At 43.0% G+C, this 19,034-nt stretch overlaps 5 protein-coding genes across 5 annotated transcripts; 3 read left to right on the top strand and 2 right to left on the bottom strand.

Moving 5' to 3' along the window:
- Positions 1 to 1,992: 1,992 nt before the first annotated feature.
- On the top strand, positions 1,993 to 2,281 carry SS1G_11599 (predicted protein; the record flags this gene model as incomplete). The annotated part of the gene is made up of 2 exons (XM_001587556.1): positions 1,993 to 2,124; positions 2,246 to 2,281. 2 exons carry the CDS (start codon positions 1,993 to 1,995, stop codon positions 2,279 to 2,281), a joined length of 168 nt encoding a protein of 55 aa, XP_001587606.1.
- A 1,504-nt stretch (positions 2,282 to 3,785) lies between these two features.
- On the bottom strand, positions 3,786 to 4,195 carry SS1G_11598 (hypothetical protein; the record flags this gene model as incomplete). Its single annotated transcript, XM_001587555.1, has 2 exons — positions 3,786 to 3,866; positions 3,929 to 4,195. The coding sequence occupies 2 exons, from the start codon at positions 4,193 to 4,195 to the stop codon at positions 3,786 to 3,788; spliced, it is 348 nt and encodes a 115-aa protein (XP_001587605.1).
- Positions 4,196 to 4,547: 352 nt separating this feature from the next.
- SS1G_11597 (hypothetical protein) lies at positions 4,548 to 12,609 on the top strand (the record flags this gene model as incomplete). The annotated part of the gene is made up of 13 exons (XM_001587554.1): positions 4,548 to 5,070; positions 5,212 to 5,696; positions 5,824 to 6,104; positions 6,152 to 6,559; positions 6,818 to 6,914; positions 6,964 to 7,230; positions 7,510 to 7,749; positions 7,802 to 9,058; positions 9,118 to 9,616; positions 9,666 to 10,143; positions 10,210 to 11,095; positions 11,324 to 12,384; positions 12,594 to 12,609. The coding sequence occupies 13 exons, from the start codon at positions 4,548 to 4,550 to the stop codon at positions 12,607 to 12,609; spliced, it is 6,498 nt and encodes a 2,165-aa protein (XP_001587604.1).
- A 1,288-nt stretch (positions 12,610 to 13,897) lies between these two features.
- Positions 13,898 to 16,719, bottom strand: SS1G_11596 (predicted protein; the record flags this gene model as incomplete). The annotated part of the gene is made up of 2 exons (XM_001587553.1): positions 13,898 to 16,417; positions 16,522 to 16,719. The coding sequence occupies 2 exons, from the start codon at positions 16,717 to 16,719 to the stop codon at positions 13,898 to 13,900; spliced, it is 2,718 nt and encodes a 905-aa protein (XP_001587603.1).
- Positions 16,720 to 17,107: 388 nt separating this feature from the next.
- On the top strand, positions 17,108 to 17,742 carry SS1G_11595 (predicted protein; the record flags this gene model as incomplete). The annotated part of the gene is made up of 3 exons (XM_001587552.1): positions 17,108 to 17,302; positions 17,632 to 17,668; positions 17,711 to 17,742. The coding sequence occupies 3 exons, from the start codon at positions 17,108 to 17,110 to the stop codon at positions 17,740 to 17,742; spliced, it is 264 nt and encodes an 87-aa protein (XP_001587602.1).
- Positions 17,743 to 19,034: the final 1,292 nt, after the last annotated feature.

The following is a 19,034-nucleotide window of genomic DNA, read 5'->3' as shown; positions in this document are numbered from 1 at the left end:
ATCTTATTTCCTACCTCCTTCACTAATTTTTCTATTCAAGCAACTTCATGTGGCTATCGAATTCCAAGCATTGAGATTGTTGAACCGTATGGAATAGCATGAAATATATAACTTAATATATACATCTTTCCATAGTGCATTCGACTTCTTACCGTCAAATGTTTTCAATCGCAAATTTCGTCAAGGTTACCGCGCGCTTATATCAAATTACCTTCCTGACCTTTACTAGCATGACACAGATCACTACGTGAAGTTCCTCCTCATGCCTACCTAGTACATTTCTTTGCTGATTATGAAGGTTGTAAGACTTACTTGTCTATATGGAGAAGTATACCACAGCATCCATTACATATTTGGAGCTGAAGATGGTCTACATTTGAAGTCCAACAATGGGGGTTCGGTCGTTGATATCTCATATTTAGGTGGGAGATGTCTTTTTTTCTGTCAAGTATTACTTTTAGATATATTTTCAAAAAGTCGTCTTGTTTTACCTTGAATATACGTTTTTAATTCTTTTTAATCCCATCAAAATGAGCACCTCAGTTCAACACATTCCTCTCCCAATCTCTCCATACTCCTCCTCCCCCAAGCCAAATTCGAAAGCTCAGTTCCCCATTACCCACCTCCCATCAGACATTTTAGTTACTCTCCTCCGCCTAATCCCCTCCCCCCAGACCCTGTCCGCGCTGTCCCTCTGCTCAAAACAACTCCACCACTACACCACTCCATACCTATACTCCCATTTCCAACACCACGGCGAGACCTGTACTTCTCTCCCCTCATTCCTCTATATTATTCTCCACAAACCACAATTGGCACTTTATACCAAAACATTTACTGCTAATGCACTGTTGGGCTATTGTACCGACATCGATATGTCTATATTTACAACCAGAGATTGGGGTATTCTCGCCCGCCGTCTTAAAGAAGTTCACATTTCCGAAAATGGAAAACGAGATCCGTACTTTAATCCTCATATTTCCTCCCAATGGTATTCATTTATAAGACAGGGGAATTGGGATGCCATCGTTGCATTTATACTCTGTCTCCTTCCGAATATGCATACACTCAATATAGTCAACCATGCAAGTGGCTGTCCCTACGGATATCCATACCTCGAAACCGTGCTCCACCGAGCAGCAAAGCTACAACACCGACGACTTGTCTCCCCGGATGGTCCACCGCAGCCTTATTCATTCCCTCATTTACAAAACCTACATCTTGCAAAGCACGATTTAATACATTATCCACGAATGGGATTTGAAATTTTACGTCTACTTCCCTTCTTGGCTATTCCTTCTGTCCAGAAGGTTGAGACACATATGATATCGGATTATCATTTTCCTTCTTCTACTCTCCCCACTGACTTCCTTAACCGAAATCGTTCACAGCAGCCTCTTCATGCAGCATCCTTTAAACTACCAAGCTTCTACTCCTTTCCCCTCCCCAATTTCACATTCACAACTACCCACCTAACCCTCTCGCACACCGTTCTTCGCAACTCATCACTCTCTACATTCTTCTCCTATTTCCCATCTCTCAAATATTTATCCTGGGAATGGAATTACTCCCCAGGAAACGCCAATCGAGAAGGATTGGTGTATAATTTCGACATCACCTATTTTTTCAATTCTATCCACCACTTAAGAGATATACTTGAGGTATTGAAAGTGCGTATTTGCACTAAGCCAATTTATGAAGGAGGAGACGAGAAAGAGGGTAGTCAAAGTGAACGAGATGAATGGATATCCATTCTTAGCTCTTTCACGAAATTGAAAGAGCTTGAGCTAGATATCAAGCCACATATATCCCTTTCCTACAACTACGATACCAATACTCCAGAAGCTCTTACGGAATATCAATGGAAAACATCTCTTCCACGGGCTTCAGTTTCAAGAGGATATATTGAAGGTAGTAGCGAGCAACCCCGAGGAACAATACGAAATACGGGGGAAGAAGCAGAATTACGCAAACAAACAAAAAGAGCAAAAGATGATTCTTGTAATGAATGTGTACATCGAGCCATACAAACGCGTTCTCGGAAGATGGCAATGTGGATGGTTTCCAGTGGGGAAGGACGAAAATGAAGCTTTATCCGGAGGATTCTACGATGACATTACTCGAGTATGTTATCTTATATGACGTGACGAATGTCCTTCAGCATTTCGATTGCACTATTCCAAGAGAAGTAGACGTTGTCCTATACCAACACTTGGAATGACAAAAAGTCAATTCTAATTTACAGATTCATCATGTCTATGCTACTGAGGCACCCAATTGAAAATATAAGCCCCAAACTAAACAATACACTGAATTGTAAATCCTAGTACTAAAATCTAGTGTTCAAGAACTGCAATGCCCATATCTGCTGATGCCAGGCCGAGCCAACAGCTCATGGGAACTTACACTCTTCCATAGTTTTAATGCTAGGCATATTCCTTTTTTATTAAGACTCACCACATGTTCTTGACTAAAGACATTGTTGAAGTGAATGATCTCTGGACAAAAACTCCCGCCTCATTGACGGGTTCCTTCGCGAACCCCTTAGCTTCGTCTCTTTACCAGAGAGTCCGGTGAGGAATCCCCGAATCCCATGTCCAAATTAATAATTGCCACACTTGAAAAGCTTTAGACTCTTGGATTGATGGGATCGACGCGGGGACGGGCATTCTCAGGGGATGTGATGTGTGGGAATGCCGCAGAATGTTACATTTATAATGGATAAAGAGATATTTCAATTTCATCCATTTCAGACAGACGGTGCATCCGAATGCATATATAGTGTCTCCATTTTACGCTCAAATACAGGAGGACGAATGCCTTGTAAGTAGCCACGGGGTTTCAAACCACTCGATTTTTGTTCCTCGGGTAAACTTCTTAGTTAATGCTCTATGTTGCGTATGTACTTATATCACACAATTCGTTTCACATATCTGTGATTTGAACTTCTCGGACATCCTCCTTTTAATAGAGCATCATCTCTGAATATTTATGCTGCTCTTTTCGTCACCATCAGGGTCAAATGTACTTGTTAACAGCTTAATAAAGGTTTCGAAAAGAAGGCACTCCAGTCCCCGCCATTAATGCGCAGGATTTCATCTCAACATCTGAGGAAATCATCATAAATGACCCGGAAATGGTGTTTGTTGTGAACAGCATGTAGAGTTAATCCCAAACTTTTGGATGCAACAAAATGTTGAAGAATTGAATCGAAGTAACTAAACGTTGCTACCAGACATTGAAATGTGTTGAACGAAAATGAGTTTGTGAATGATGCATGGAAAGGAGTCCAGATTGTCATGTTGTTGCGGACACTGCAAAACTGCCAGGCCAGAATGTCAGGACTGGAGTTGGGAGATAACAGGTCACGTCATAGCAATGATGGAGGATAAACAATGTTAGTTGCAGCAGGCTGATCATGCTGAAATTGTGGATTCGATCTGAAATTATTTTGTATGTGAGTAAAGTTGCGACTCGTATCTAAATTTGATCATGAGTGGAGTAGATTGTCTTGACCAAAGCAAGAGCTCTTTCAGTATCGAGTACCGGTATGTCTGACCTACTACCTAAGGCGTCACGATGTAAACCTCAACGGTGCCTTTATTATTTAGTCGTAGCTTTGTATCGCTCTATCATCGTCTGAGGTGAGAAGATGCTTTTAAGTCCACACAGCTCAGAGAACCTGAGCCGCAATATTGCGCAAATCCTCGAGTTTGAGACTGGTGGCCGAGGGCTTTCTTTGCCTCTACTCTTCCTTCCTCTTCCTCTTTCCATCAAACATCTCATTATAATTTACCATCATGTTCACCTGGAAGTCTCTTGACTCGCTTCTGCTCCCAATCGTCTAAATCTTTTGCCGCCAGTCTCTATAATAGTAGCAGAAATCAGTACATTGTTCCTAAGCATAAGTATGTGATAGCACACTCACGTAGTATTCTTCCTTCATATCCACTCGTCTTCCAGCCTTGCCGATTCCAAGCTCCTCTTCTTTACTTAATCTTTTCACACGTCTATCGTGTTTCTCATATCTGATAGCTGTTGCAGGAGTAAGGAAGAAAGATCCAGCAACCATGGTCAAAATAAATGGTAAACCGAAGAGGGCGAAGGGATGCTTGGCTAGAGCACTACGATACTTTGCGGCGAAAGTATTTGACTCTGCAGCGCCACGAAATTTCTTGCTACCAAAGACTGCCATTTTGTAGATACCTCACGATTTACGAAAAAATTATCAATGATAAGCGAATTATATAAAGCTCGTTGAATATTGAACTGAGAATCCGTAGTAGGTATTGAATGTTGCTTTTCAACAGCCGTTCTTGCACCAAATAAAGGTTTCTAACCTTAAATAATTAAAGTCACGTGCAACCGTGAAACTTTCAATTGTTTTTCGTGTAAGGAACGCGTCGACAACTTATTTTTCCAATAAGTTATTGACCAATCGCCAATTTCTTGTGGAAGCCGTCGTGATAATTGATGGTTATGGAAAGATGGGGCCTCATGACCCGCCAGTCGGCACTCCAGGAGTTTGGGAGATCCCTCCATCAACTATGGCCGCACAATTAATCAATAACCTCTCCACGAAAAAACCGTCGCGACAGGTCGATCATGATGACTTACAATTGCTCATGACGGAAGTTTCTAATCGGGAAAATGATCCCGCTGACTTTGCGGATCCGGATGCTATGCTTGAGCACAAACATAAGCTTTTGTATGTTATCTCAAAAGTAGTTTTGGAGAGACTCAACAAAGATGACCCTTTTATGAATGTCCAAAATGTCACTGATCAGGCTTGTGAAGCATTGGATGTTTTTATTTCGACGGTCAAAGATGTTCCCAATATACTCAATTATGTATCCACTCAGGATCGACCACTCAGAACACGCGGCCGTGAACCTTTCTGGATATGGTTATTTCCGCGCGTTCTGTCATGTCTAGGCCGTCGAGACTGCAAAAAGCTCAATGAAAAGATCGAGCTGTTTCTCTCTACCGCATTTGAGGTCGTAGCAAAATCGCCAAAGCTTTGGGGACTTGGTTCCGTCTTTTTCTCCTACCTCAAGGATAGTGTAACTAGTAAGTATACCTACAAATGTGCTTCACTTAACAATTGCTTATATTTCCCAGGCATTCTCACTATTCTTCACAATCTTAGCCTTGTTACGCATGGAAAACCAATTGACTTTATACTACCTTCTAATCAATTGAAACTTTCAGCCTTTTCGTTCGACAATGGAGAAGATCTGGATGAATCATCTCTCCTATGTACATATAGACTGCGCGATGCATCAGGTGCGATTCAACATGCGATATGCATTTTGTCCATTCTAGTAAAGGTTTCGATCCAAGCCGCATCTTTTCAAGATGCAACACCCGCTTTTCAAGACTACCTAGCATGGATGCTTGACTCGTTCCATTCGACCTGGGAGTTGCATAAGGTCTGGATATCTCCTGGCCTCTTACAAGATAACGAAGTCCCAACGGTTGCGCTCTTTTGTGCACTCCACGCTCTTCTATCGTCCATCCAGACTTCGTTGTCAGAGTCTTTGCTTCGCAAGGGCTATGCCTACCTTGCAATTATTGGCGCAGATCTCATTACAACCCCCTCAAATATTATTGATAAGGATGTGAATCTTGTATTCTGCCAGGCCCTGTTGCATTTGGCAAATATCTGTAGGGAGTACGACTCGATCTGTAGAACCGTTCGTTCGTTCTTACTTCCCAAACTTCGCACTGTGATCGCTGATGAGGGGGCAAGTATTATAGTGGGAAATGACTTCCAGGTTTGTAAAATTTCCATGTTCCCGGCTTTGACTTACTCTAGCATAGAATGCTTCAGCTGTTTTGACTCGGGCTTGCCGTTCATCAGAGAACAATGATCGCGAGCTTGTTCCGCTTCATGTTCGTTTTGACACGGATTCTCTCAATGACGATTTCAATCTGCTCGCTTTAAAGGATACCGGAGCCCGATCGGCTCCATCATCTCCACCTAGCAAACGTCGAAAAATACATTCCGAAGAAGGTCTTTTGTATGAAATCATCGCCAAGCTATATTCTCTGTTCGGTGATCAAGAGATAATAGACATGGATGGTCTATGCAGGTTGGCCGAGTTAGTATGGAAGTCGACTATTCTTATTTTACTCTAACTTCTTCTAGGCAACGTTTCGCGGGCTTGAAAGATCCTGATCGGTGCAAAGTTATCGATTATTTATCTATGTTACCATGCGCAGCATATGGTTCATTAACTGTTACAAGAGACAAGTTGGAAAACATAACGTCATCTCAATGTTTCGTGTGCGAAAAGCTTCTCCCGAAAACTGCAGTATTGGACGATGATCTGTGTCAGAAGACTGGCACTGAAGCAATTCTGATTCTCACCACGTTGATCAATTCGCCTGCTTTTCACGATTCACGACGGACAAGGGTTTTAGCAATGGTAGCCGTCAAGGCTTTTGCTATGCATTTTAGAGATGAAGAGTTTTTCAATCTGGAAACTTCCGCTGTTGGGCAGTGGTGTCTAAAATCTCTTCAGAGTTCTATGCGTGAACTGAGAATCGCTGCGGGGTATGTTGTTGCTCACCTGTTGTAAATTAGACTTTTACTGAGTGGTTCTAGTCGCACATTACCTGGATTTCTCCAGGGACCGAAAGCCCCACAAGATCTGGTTCTGAAGAACAGGACAAATGTACTGATTATCTTGCGAGATCTGTGCGAAAAGCACACCCTTCACTTGCAAGAGACATGTGTTCTTGCTTGGGGTCAAATTGCAAGGTCCGTATGCCTCAAAACACGCACGTACTTTTCTCATGCTTACAATGTTAGGGTTTTGACTGATGGCGACCTGAATATTGTACTGCTAAAGCTCGTAGAATATCTAGGACATTCCAACTTAATCGTGTCGAACGCGGCCTACAATGAGGTAAGTCGAGCTGTATTGTAACGACGGAGAATACTAAAATTTTACTTAGATACTGAAGTTGGCAAACCTTAATGGCACTGTCGAAAAGCCCGTGGAACGGCTATTTAGTCCGTTTTGGGATAGTGTTGCTATTGCTGCAGTGAAGGACTTGCTTGTCCGGCCACAAACTGCTCAGTTAATGGCGGATTTGTTAGAAATCAACGTTCCGGAATTCCTTATTCTCACACAAGCATACACATTGCCATGGCTAGTGCTGTGGCGTGATGTGAAAACCATTAAAAAAATTGCTCAAGCTCGGAACGAGGAGATCTGGCGAGTATGTACGGACAAGCCTAATGTTTCTCATATAATGGCATTGTTGCTTGTTCAGGATGTTCGAGATATTCAAAGCCATACAATGTCTGTACTAAATTTCGTCTCTCCGGACTTCGAGGAACGAGGACTTGATTTTGAATATTTTCTGAAAATGGATCTACCAGGCACTTTTCTGCACCTTCTTAAGGTGGCCGGGCTTGCTGATGATAATAAAAAGTCACGGGTAGGTAAACTCTGTAAATTCTCCTTCGTTAGATGTAATAGAAGCTGACTCTCTTAGATTCGACTTGCTTTGCAATTTCTTGTTGAAAATGTTCAAAGCCCCGACCAAAGTCGAAAGAGAAACAATCCAATGGCCACATTTCTAGAACATCACAATCTTGGTCTTATTATTCGCATATCAGAGATCATCAATGACATAAGGGATGAACAGTCTACTTTTGAGAAAAAGAGAAATGTGAAAGCGATTGAGGAGATGGTTACGATTGGCAAGACCTACATGGGTGCAGCTCGACCACAAGTAAGTAAATCCCACTCAAGTTATTTGATGTATGGTAGCTCATTACATCTAGATATGTGCTTGCCTGCAGTCCGCCTTGGCTCAAAAAGACCTTCAAACATCAGCCTTCTCAGCATGGTCGGCTATGCTTCGATATCTTGGCGATGAAGACGTAGAGTGGATGCTTGAAAGTACCTTTGTCACCATAATACAGTATTGGCATTCCTTTGACGATACTACGAAAACAACCTCAGAGCATATTCTGCAGTACCTTCTGGAAGAGAGATCCCTTCTTATTCAAAACAAAATTGTCGACTTGCCATCCCTGTCCGATTTTCCGCAGCTCGGCGATATAGAGCGCAGACTCAACGTCATAAGAAGGCCTACAGACGTCAGTAATGCATTCCAGATATTCAGTCGTAGAATTCGACATGAAAATTCTGGAGTTGTCGCCCAAGCTTTATCCGAGTTAAAGAATCTACTTCAATCACAGCAGTCATATCTTCAGGCATCAGCTGTGAGTGAACAGCCTGATGTGGTTGTTGGTAAGCTTGTGCGTTCAATAATGGATGCGTGTGTTAAGTTTAACGAGTCTCATCATGAAATCGCTAAACTATCGGGAGAATGCATCGGCTTGATAGGTTGTCTTGATCCAAACAGAGTGGAAGCAGTAAGGGAACAGCGGGAGATGGTGGTTATCATGAATTTCCATGATGCTGGGGAGACTACTGATTTTGTTCTATTTACTTTGGAAGAGGTTATTGTCAAGGCATTTTTATCTGCAACCGATACAACCTTACAAGGCTTCTTATCATTTGTTATGCAGGAGCTACTATCTAAAAGTGGATTTTCAGCAGTCTGCGCACCAACTTTGATGGGTGGGAAGAAGGATGTCAATAATCCACTCTACAAGAAATGGGAGTCTCTTCCGGAGAGTGTGCAAGCTACTCTTACGCCTTTCCTTACCTCGAGGTTCCAGGTGTTGAAAATGGAAGTTCAAACCACTACGTACCCCATATTTCGACCCGATAATGCTCAACCTGACAGGATAAATAAGTATAACAATTGGCTAAGAACTTTCGTTCTTGACCTCTTACAGAAACCTAAAAATCACAATGCAGAGTTGATATTTACTCCTCTGTCTCGAGCCATCCGAATCAAGGATCTTTCTGTAGCAAGTTTTCTCCTGCCATATCTGATTCTCCACATAGTAGCCGAAGGAACAGATGGAGAGAGAGATACTATTGGCGCAGAATTGCTTGGCGTTTTAGAGTACGAGCCGCCTTCGACATCCCATATCAAGCAAGAAGAATTAAAGTTATGTAGTGAGGTATGTGCCGCAGTTCCCTTGAAATAACTTGTATTCTATTTCTGACATTCTATAAACAGGCCGTCTTTAGAGTACTCGATTACCTTTCCCGCTGGATTCAAGCGAAGCAGATTGCAATTGTTCGAGACGCGCGAGCTGGTGGCGTAACCACCGATGGTGTAGAGCAAATTGAAAGGGTAACTAGACTTATCGAAAATATTCCGGCTGAAATCGTTTCCGCTCGAGCTATACAATGTAAATCATACTCTAGAGCTTTATTTAACTGGGAGCAGCATATCCGACATGTTCGAGCGACCAAGAAGAAGGATGCTTCAAGAGAAATCGCAGACTTAGAGAGACTGCAAGAGATATATACCCAAATCGACGAGCCAGATGGTATCGAGGGAATATCGGCCCATTTACATGTGTTAGATATTGATCAGATAGTCCTTGGGCATCGCAAGGCGGGACGCTGGACAGCAGCACAGGGTTGGTATGAGATTAAACTTGCAGAAGATCCTGGAGATGTTGACGTTCAACTCAATCTTCTTAACTGCTTAAAGGAATCCGGGCAACATGGTCAGTCTAATAGAGTGTGCAGTTCTCAACTGATACTAACTAGTTCTAGACGTTTTACTTAATTATGTCGAAGGTATGCAAACCGCCACCAAGACAATAGAAAAACTGTTACCTTTCGCCGCAGAGGCTTCGTGGACGACAGGTCGATGGGCTGCCTTGGAAAAGTATACGTCGATAGCTGGTCGCAATGTAGAGGAAGATTTCAATGTCAGCATTGGAAAATCCCTACTTGCTTTACATCAGAAGGAATCCACGCGGTTTGTTTCAACTATTCAGGAACTTAGAGAGCAAATTACTTGCTCTTTGTCAAGGGCTACCACTTCATCAATTGGGTCTTGCCACGATACTATGCTGAAGCTTCATGTACTCACCGAGCTGGAAATGATTGCTGGTTTTGATCGCACTGAGCTGACACCGAGGGAAGAGCTCCTCGAGTCCCTTGACCGGAGGCTCGAAACAATTGGTGGTTATTTGAATGACAAACAATATTTACTGGGTATAAGACGAGCCGCCATGCAATTGTCCAGGTATGTTATACATCAACCTACGAGGTTTTACCACCTCTATATTAGCACTTCTAACTTTCTGTTCAGCCTCGAATTTACAAAGGGTGATCTCGCTTCTGCCTGGTTGACTAGTGCACGCCTTGCTAGAAAAGGAAATGCAATTCATCAATCTTTCAACGCTGTACTCCATGCCTCACAGCTCGGTGATGAGTCAGCAAAGATTGAGCATGCACGACTCTTATGGAAGGAAGAACAGCATCGAAAAGCGATTCAAAGTCTTCAAGGTGCAATCGATAGTAATGCTTTCATATCTCACAATGAAATCAATAAGGCATCTATGGCAAGTGCTGATGATATGTACCGAAAACAGCATCAAAATCTCCTTGAGGCAAGAGCTCATCTTCTACTCGCAAAGTGGCTTGACCGTGCTGGTCAAACAAATTCATCTGCTCTGCGAGCCCAATATCAACTCGCTGCAAAGACACATAACGCATGGGAGAAAGGCCACTATTACCTGGGACGCCACTATAATAAGCTGTTAGAATCAGCCAGTAATTTACCATTAGAGAGGCAAGATGATAATTATTTATCCGGAGAAACTGCATCGCTAGTCATTTCGAATTACCTTCGGTCCTTAGGCCATGGTACCAAATATGTTTACCAAACTCTGCCTCGTATCCTGACACTTTGGTTAGACCTTGGTACTCAACTCAGTCAAAAGATTGATTCGCGGCGTCACTCTCAAGAGTTTGTCAGCAAGATGACTCAGTTGCGAACGAAGACGTTAAGCGACCTTCATGTTCGGTTCAAGAAATACATTTCCAAAATGCCGGCCTATATATTCTATACTGCTTTGCCACAAATTGTATCAAGAATTACTCATCCACACAAGGAGGTCAATCAATTCCTCCAGTTGATTATGTTAAAAGTTGTGTCCGCTCATCCTCAACAGTCACTCTGGAGTTTGTTGGCTGTAAGTACTTCGAAGCAAATAGATCGTCGAAATAAAGGAACCGAGCTGCTCAATAAGTTGGAAAAAGTATCGGGAAGGACCGATAACAGTACCATAGATATCAAGGCACTGATCAGAAGTGGACAAGCTCTTACCAATGAGATACTGAGGATTTGTGAAGTTGGAGATTTTCAAGGATCAAAGGTGTCTAGACCGAGTCTAACCAAAGACCTGCAATTCAATCATAAGGTCGTGCCATGTTTACTTGCTTGCCCAGTTGAGGCTGCATTGACAGCAACCTTACCAACACTCACTGACAAAGTAGCAACACATAAAGCCTTTTCTCGTGATGTTATTACCATCAATTCTTTTGAAGACGACGTTTTGGTCCTAAATTCCTTGGCAAGACCTCGACGATTGAATGCTCTGGCTTCAAATGGACAACACTATGGCCTGCTTTGCAAACCAAAAGATGACCTCCGAATGGATCAACGTCTGATGGAGTTTAATGGTATGATGAATAGAGCTTTGAAGCGCGACGCCGAATCAAGTAGACGTCAATTGTACGTTAAAACATATGCCGTCACCCCCCTAAACGAGGAATGTGGTATCATAGAATGGATAGAAGGACTTCAAACACTTCGTCAAATACTTTTGAGTCTATACCTACCTACTGGCAAAAGAATCAATTATCCGGAGCTCGACGCGTATTGTGAAGAAGCAATGAAAGGCGACAAACAACTCCCATTCTTCACCGAGAAGGTCCTCGGAGAATTCCCCCCTGTATTTCACAAATGGTTTGTGAAGCAATTCCCCGAGCCCTCAGCTTGGTTCGCTGCTAGACTCCGCTATACTCGTTCCTGTGCCGTTATGTCGATGGTGGGCACAATTCTAGGTCTAGGAGATCGTCACACGGAAAATATACTCTTCGAAGAAGGAAACGGAGGAACCTTCCACGTGGATTTCAATTGTCTCTTTGAGAAAGGCAAAACATTCACCAAACCCGAACAAGTTCCTTTCCGTCTGACCCACAACATGGTCGATGCAATGGGCATGTACGGCTACGAAGGCCCTTTTCGCAAATCCTCAGAACTTACCATCAAACTCCTACGTCAACATGAAGAAACCCTCATGACGATCCTCGAAGCGTTTATCTATGATCCGACACTGGATCTTATGAAGAAAGTAGATAAGAAGAAGAGGGATACCGCGAATGATGGTATGCTCAGCGCGCATAAGGTCTTGGATCTTATTCGGAGGAAGGTGAAGGGTTTGTTGCCGGGGGAAAGTGTACCGCTTAGTGTGGAGGGGTATGTTGATGAGTTGATTAAACAGGCGACGGATCCGAGGAATCTGACGGCTATGTATATTGGGTGGTGTTCGTTTTTTTGAGGTGGGACTGTTGTGGAGAGGTCGAGGGAGGATTATGGTATTTGTATTTGGTATTTGGTACAGAGGTCTAAGTTTTTATGAAGCATTCATGTATAACAGACACTAAATCATTTCACATGGTAGATAGAGTTAGCAAAGTTTGAGTATTTGAGTTATATTGTGTAATTGTATCTTATCTCATCTCATCTCATGTTATCTTATTGCATCGTATCTTATCTCGTATATATCATCCCTCATACACATAAGTATATCCATCGTCTTATCATCTCATCAATCTCATATATCATCCTATCATCCATACCACCTCATTCATATATCCATCATCCTTCCACCCCACCACATCCTATCATATCCTGCATCCAAATATCCCCATTCCCAAACGAAAGTATGTATCCATCTCAATTCATCTCATCCATTCCTCCAATACCATACCAATCCAAACCAGTCCAAAGCAAAACAGAAAAAATCCTCAAAACCATAACAGGTATAAAAAAAATAAAAAAATAAAAAATTGGAAAATGAATGAAGAAAAAAGAATCCACAATCAATCAACCAATGTATTAATAAGTAAGTAGTTATAAAAATAAACAACAAAAACGCCCCATGCGCTCACGCAATGATATTCGATGATAGGGATATCCTGTAATAATGATGACGATAATGGTAATAATATAGCGAAAGTAAAAAATGTTGTAAAAAAAAATGAAAGGGAAAGAGAAAGGAAAGAAGTGGAAATTGGAATGAAGGACTCCGGGTATTGAGTATAGATAGGTAATGGTATAAGTATAGACACCAATACCTATCGATAGCAATCGCTATATGAATAGCTGGCTAGTTATTTGAAACGAGTGTTCTGTGAATAGAATGGTCCCTGTATATGTAGAATACCACACCACCATAGATCATGGAAGAGAACACGCCACACCACACCACACCACACCACACCACACCATACCATGTTCAAAGTACATCAGTACAGCAAGTACACCCCGCATCTTGCATATATTCCGCATCCAGACCACATTCCGGACTCGTTGTCAAGTGGGTCCATGCATGCGCACCCGTTACAACTAACAACCTTACAAGCAATAATAAATGCATTAACGTAAGCGTAAGGAGAATGCGACGGTCCATAGTCCAATGGCCCCACAACATCAAGTTCTCAGACCGGGGAGAGGACAGAGCAGAATGGAGCTTTTTGGGATATATAGATGAAAGGAAGGAAGGAGAAGAAGGGAAAAGAAAAGGAAAGAAAAGGAGAGGAAAGAATAAGTAGGTTGGTTACTTATAACTCCTAGTGTCTGTTCCTATCCATTCATATCCAAATCCCAAATCCAAATCCATCCATTCAATCTAGAATTCCACATCGCGATCTCCAACCCCTCCAAACCCACCAATCCCAACCAATTCCAACCTTAAACCCACCAAACCCTAAACCCTCACCCTAACCCTCAACAACTCTCCCAAAACACCCCTAAACCTACTCCTCCAAACCGCCCTCTCAACATGCACCGCCTCATCCTCCCACTCCCACAATTTCTCAAAACGCTCCTCTAGCGTCCCGAAAGTGGCATCAGGGAGCGAAAAATTAATCACAGACATCTGTTCGAGAGACGCATCGTCCGCACCATCAGCGAGATGAAGTCGCTGGATGGGAATTTTAGATATCATAATTTCAGACATTGCTTCGTTTTCTTCTTCGTCTGCGGAGTCGTCGTCGTGATGGGCGTGCGCGGAGCGGATTTTGGAGATGGAGGCGTGAATGTTGAGGTTTTTGGGTTCGGGTTCGGTTTTGGTTTCTTGTTCCTCTTCGTGTTCTTGCTCACTGTGTTCATTTAAATGGGTTTCAGAGCGTTTAGGACGAGGAGGAAGAGCTGGAGGCGCGGCTCCAGCTTCAACTTCAGTCTGAGCTTGAGCCTGAGCTCGCATCTCAGCATCAATTTGCTCCTGGAGTTCTCGTTCCATTTCTCGCTCCATCTCCCTCTCCATTTCACGGTCCATCTGCGCCTGAATCTGGGCTTGCATTTGGGCATCTGTGAATTCGACGCGCAGACTAGAGCTTGGACTCTCATTTGCGGTTGTGGGAGAGAGTTCGAAGGTTTGAGGGTTAGGAAGTGGTGTGGGGAGGGGCTCGCTGGCCGCTTGAGATGCTTCTTGTGTTGCGTCTGTTGGGGGAGCGGAGATTGGAAGTTCGGCTTCGTTTTCAGACTTGGGCTGAGCTGGGATCGCAACATCTGAGTTCGATGGGGCAATAACGGTAGCAGCAGAGCTAGGAGCATTCTCTACATGAGCAATTTTGTCATGTGTAATTTCAGTCCCAGTTCCAGCTTCAGTCTCAGCTTCTTCTTCCAAAGGAGGAGCTCTCCCAACTCCAGCCGGATTTGGACTTTGCCTAACTTTCTTCCCATTATCTCTTCCTCCATCTCTCTCCCTAACATCCTTCACCACGGCCCCCACCAATTTTCTAATCTCTCCACTAGCTCCCTTGGCCTGTTCAGCTAGAACCGCCTTCCCAGCTCTAACATCCCAAATATTTACCGCGCGTTTTCCCTCATGTTTGCGTCTGCGTTCCTCCGTACAATTCAACTCATTCCTAAGTTGATATTCCAATTCTGGAAAGGTAAGAGCCGTATGGTGGATATTCTCGTGATGATCCCCATATTTTCCATTCTCATTCTCGTTTGAGTTTCCCAGTAAGGGCGTTTTTGAATCCGAATGCGCAGAATGCGAACGCATATTCGCCGAATAAGGCGGTCTCAACCAAGCATCCATGAGATTTGTCGCGCTATACAAGAGCGAAAATGTGCTCTGCTCCTCTACCTTCTTTAAAACACCCCTCCTAATTCCCTCTCTAAATTGATTTCTCTCTCCCCTTCTCCCTCTTTCCCCTCCTCCGATTCCCCAAGTACCAAGTCCCCACTTCGGAGGATTTTGGATCGGGATATTGAAATCCGTTTCGTCGTGTCCGAAGACTATGTCGAATTTCGCATGTGGTACGATCCAAAAGACCGTTCGTTGTGTGTATCTCGACAGAGGAGAAGATTTCCAATGCAGGGTTAGATCTCCTGTCATGGAGTCTGGATCTTGGTTTTCCCTGCCGCGAATTTCCTCACCGATTCCAAAACCCATACCAATCCCAGTACCAGTTCCCATTCCTTCGAGATCTCGTTCTGGTTCTTCGGAAATTCCTTCTGGTTCCTCGGAGATTCCTTCGGGTTCTTCGGTAAGGATTGTGGGGATATTTGGCATGGGGATCACGGGATGTGAATTTAAGGCTTCGAAAAGACTGGGTTGTCCCTCGGTATGAGAGTGTAATGGTTTTGGTCGCTGAGGCGTTCGAGGTGGTGTATCCACCACCATTGCACTAAAAGTAGCTCCGGGTCTTGGTGAAAATGGATTTAAATCTGCATCTGGAAATAATGGGCTAGTTAAACTTGATCTTGAGATAGCTTCAGGCGTTGGTTCCAAAAATGAGAAAACAGGAGGAGCTTGAGAGTTAGAAGGCACGAGAGTAGCAGTTGTAGAAGTCCTTCTCGGTGGAATCCGTGGTGGAAGAGATGAATCTGTTGTCGATGGAGGAGCGGGTGCATCTTCCGAAACCGTACTTTCTCTACTCAAAGGGGAGAAAATTCTTCTTGAGAGGGGTTCTGTCCTTGATCGTTGAAGTGGTTTAATTTCAGCAATTGGTGCAGTTTGAGATCTTGCCAGGGTCTTTGGTTTAAAAGGAACTCTTGGTTTTGATACGGATTTTGACCTTGGTTTAGCTTCACGATCCGCATCGGGTTTTAAACCGAGGGAAAAGGCGAAGCGGGAAGAAATATAGTTGTAATCCAAGGATTCATTGTAGTAAGCTTGGGTATCGAATTCTGTGAATTCTGGGGTGAGGTTGGTGCCGGATGTAGTGGAAGATTTTGGTGATGGCATAATTTTGATGGGGAAAGTGTAGGTAGTCTGAAAATTTATCAGCATTTTCCGTGGAATTTCGCATTTTAGATAAAACCCGTGATAATTCAACAATTAAAAGAATTGAAGAGGCATGGGAGTATTGAACTTACTTTTCTTCTATCATTCTTAGGTCTCTCGATGCGTTCATTACTACCAGCAGCAGCCTCGGGTCGATCAGTATCCATCGTACCGTAAGCCAAATTATCTTCGTCCATGTTCGAAGAATTGGCAAGCTTCGCTTTACCACTCGACTTTCGAAGAACTTTGGAAGGAGAAGGTAAACAGTCGAATATATTACTACAGGACATGAATACCTTTTCCACCTTTCCGCCAATTTAAAATTAGGTGCAAGACCCAAAAAGCGGTGATGATATGCGATTGTGGCAAAAGTCACCAAGCAACCAAGTAACCAAGCAACCAAGCTGTCCAGCAGCTAGAGCAAAAACGAGGGGGCGGGGGGTGGGAGGGAAGTATCGGTAAGTAAATGCAGTAGAAATCCAGAAATATAAAGGCGCAGTGCGTGCACTTTTTTTCAATATGTAAGAATATGTGAATCAACTTTCTCGGTCTCGCACTTTTGGATGAAAAATCGGAAGATATGAAGCATGAACAATCTGCAAGCACAAGAGGGAAAAGATATGCGGTGAAATATATTCATATTCCCACTTCACAAGCATTGAGCTATCCAAAGCAAACATGTGCAGCACAAGCACAGCACAGTACAGTATAATTCTAAGCAATTCCGAATTAATTTCATTCGACTCCCAAGATTTTTTCGCATCGGAACGACAAGCTCGATTCTCATTCGTGGATAATGGGGACGCTTTAAAAATGTTTCCATTTTCACCTGACGTGGTTCCTATCATCACCCATCATCATCCATCACCACCTGTCAAAAATTGAAGAAACAAGCAAAGCAAAGCAAAGCAAGCGATGAACGAACAAGACTTGCCAGCGAAACTTCTCGCCTCACGATGAAACACGAGAGCGTAAAAAATCTTCCAGTGGAGAAAATTTCTCAGCAACACAACTAGATTTTGGTCATATTTGATGAATGGTACTGAATGGTGTTGGATACTATCAATGGTAGAAGTGCTATGAATGGTCTCAATTGGTGATCTGAATAACTTCGTAATCGTAATAATGAAAGAGTCATTTCATTGTTAAAAAAGCCGGTAAATGGACATTTTATCCATCGTTTCGAGTAAAAATCCGCTCAGATGCATGAATTTGCTGTACTTATCGACTTAGCACCATGTGAGTCTTGATTAGCTGCAGGTGAAGAAAACTTCGCTGCAGCTTGTTGCTGGCTCGTTGGGTTAGGGCGTTGAGATAATTATGGGGATTGCATCAAATCCTTTCGATGTCATCAAATAACGGTGAGAGTGGCTAGCTAACTTATGACTCTGTGAGGCTGTGAGCAGTTGAGCCATGTACGAAGTACAATAGCTGCGTAAGGGTATGGATCGACTGCTCCCCGTACCGTTTGTTTGCCCTGATATAGATAGGTACATGGTGATATTCTTGCATTCTTGCAGCATCCAAATCCAATGAATAAAATCATTCGGGATAAGGTACCCCAGCTTGCCCAGGGGTCCCCTCCAAGAGCTTGTGAGATTAAGGAAGATCAAGGAACGACCAGCACAACAAACGGCCATCTCAGTAGTCATGTTTCGTAATTACTGTCGCCCATCCCAACCTCGGCATCTTGATTCTCGAATCCAGCGTTGACATTACATGATAAGAACAAGATAAGATGTGAACTCACATGAACAGCGCAGGCGTTGGCTTTTCTGTTGGCTCGGTATAGTTCATGAGATGTGGAATGCGGCAGCAACCTGAAGCAACTTTGAAATCAACCCCCCGTACTTGGACGAGTATTTATTGCCCACGTCACTTGGTTGCTGGTTGCTTTCCCCGGTTTGGCTGGGTACCCACGAGGTTATTGAACGTGAACGTGAGATGAGGTATATATGTATGGGGCATGTATAAAAAACCTTGAAATGAGAGAGGAGTAACATGTATCGGGATTCGGTATCGTAGTTATGCACGGAGTAAGGCAAATGATTTTAGTTAAGACATAATATTGAGAGATCAGAAGGAGGGGCGATGATCTAAAACTTCCCATCATGTATGTGATTGTGTATTTTATGTATATGCGAGCATAGAACAGAAACCCGAATTGAGATTACAACAACGAAGTGAATATGCAGGTGCGATAACTCTTCAAAAAGGTACATCTGGAGGATGAATGTAGTTTACCCAATTGAGGTAGGTACAACGTCGTCAAGCTCATAATTAATGAATTAATTGCCCGAATGCAGGAATATGCACGTATGTATGTAGATGGGATCGCCAAACGAGAAAGAATTGCATGTGAATGTAGGAACATGCATCATGGTGTGTTGTGTGAAATAGAGATGTGTATGAATGGAGGGGTCATTTTGACGCCATCAATTTGTGGAGGGAGGACGAGAACCAAGGACTACCATTACATCATGAACAACGATTAATATAAACGTTGCTAGTAGAAAATTGGCAAAGGAGAATATTCCTGTATATCTTCTTGTTTTATATAAGAAGTATTGTGTCAAGTAATGAATCTAGTGAGATCCCCTCACAA

This window comes from Sclerotinia sclerotiorum, genomic scaffold, assembly GCF_000146945.2.
Source record: "Sclerotinia sclerotiorum 1980 UF-70 scaffold_18 genomic scaffold, whole genome shotgun sequence".
NCBI lineage: Eukaryota > Fungi > Ascomycota > Leotiomycetes > Helotiales > Sclerotiniaceae > Sclerotinia > Sclerotinia sclerotiorum.
The sequence above is the reverse complement of the archived record's forward strand: the minus strand, read 5'-3'. Positions and strand labels throughout refer to the sequence as shown.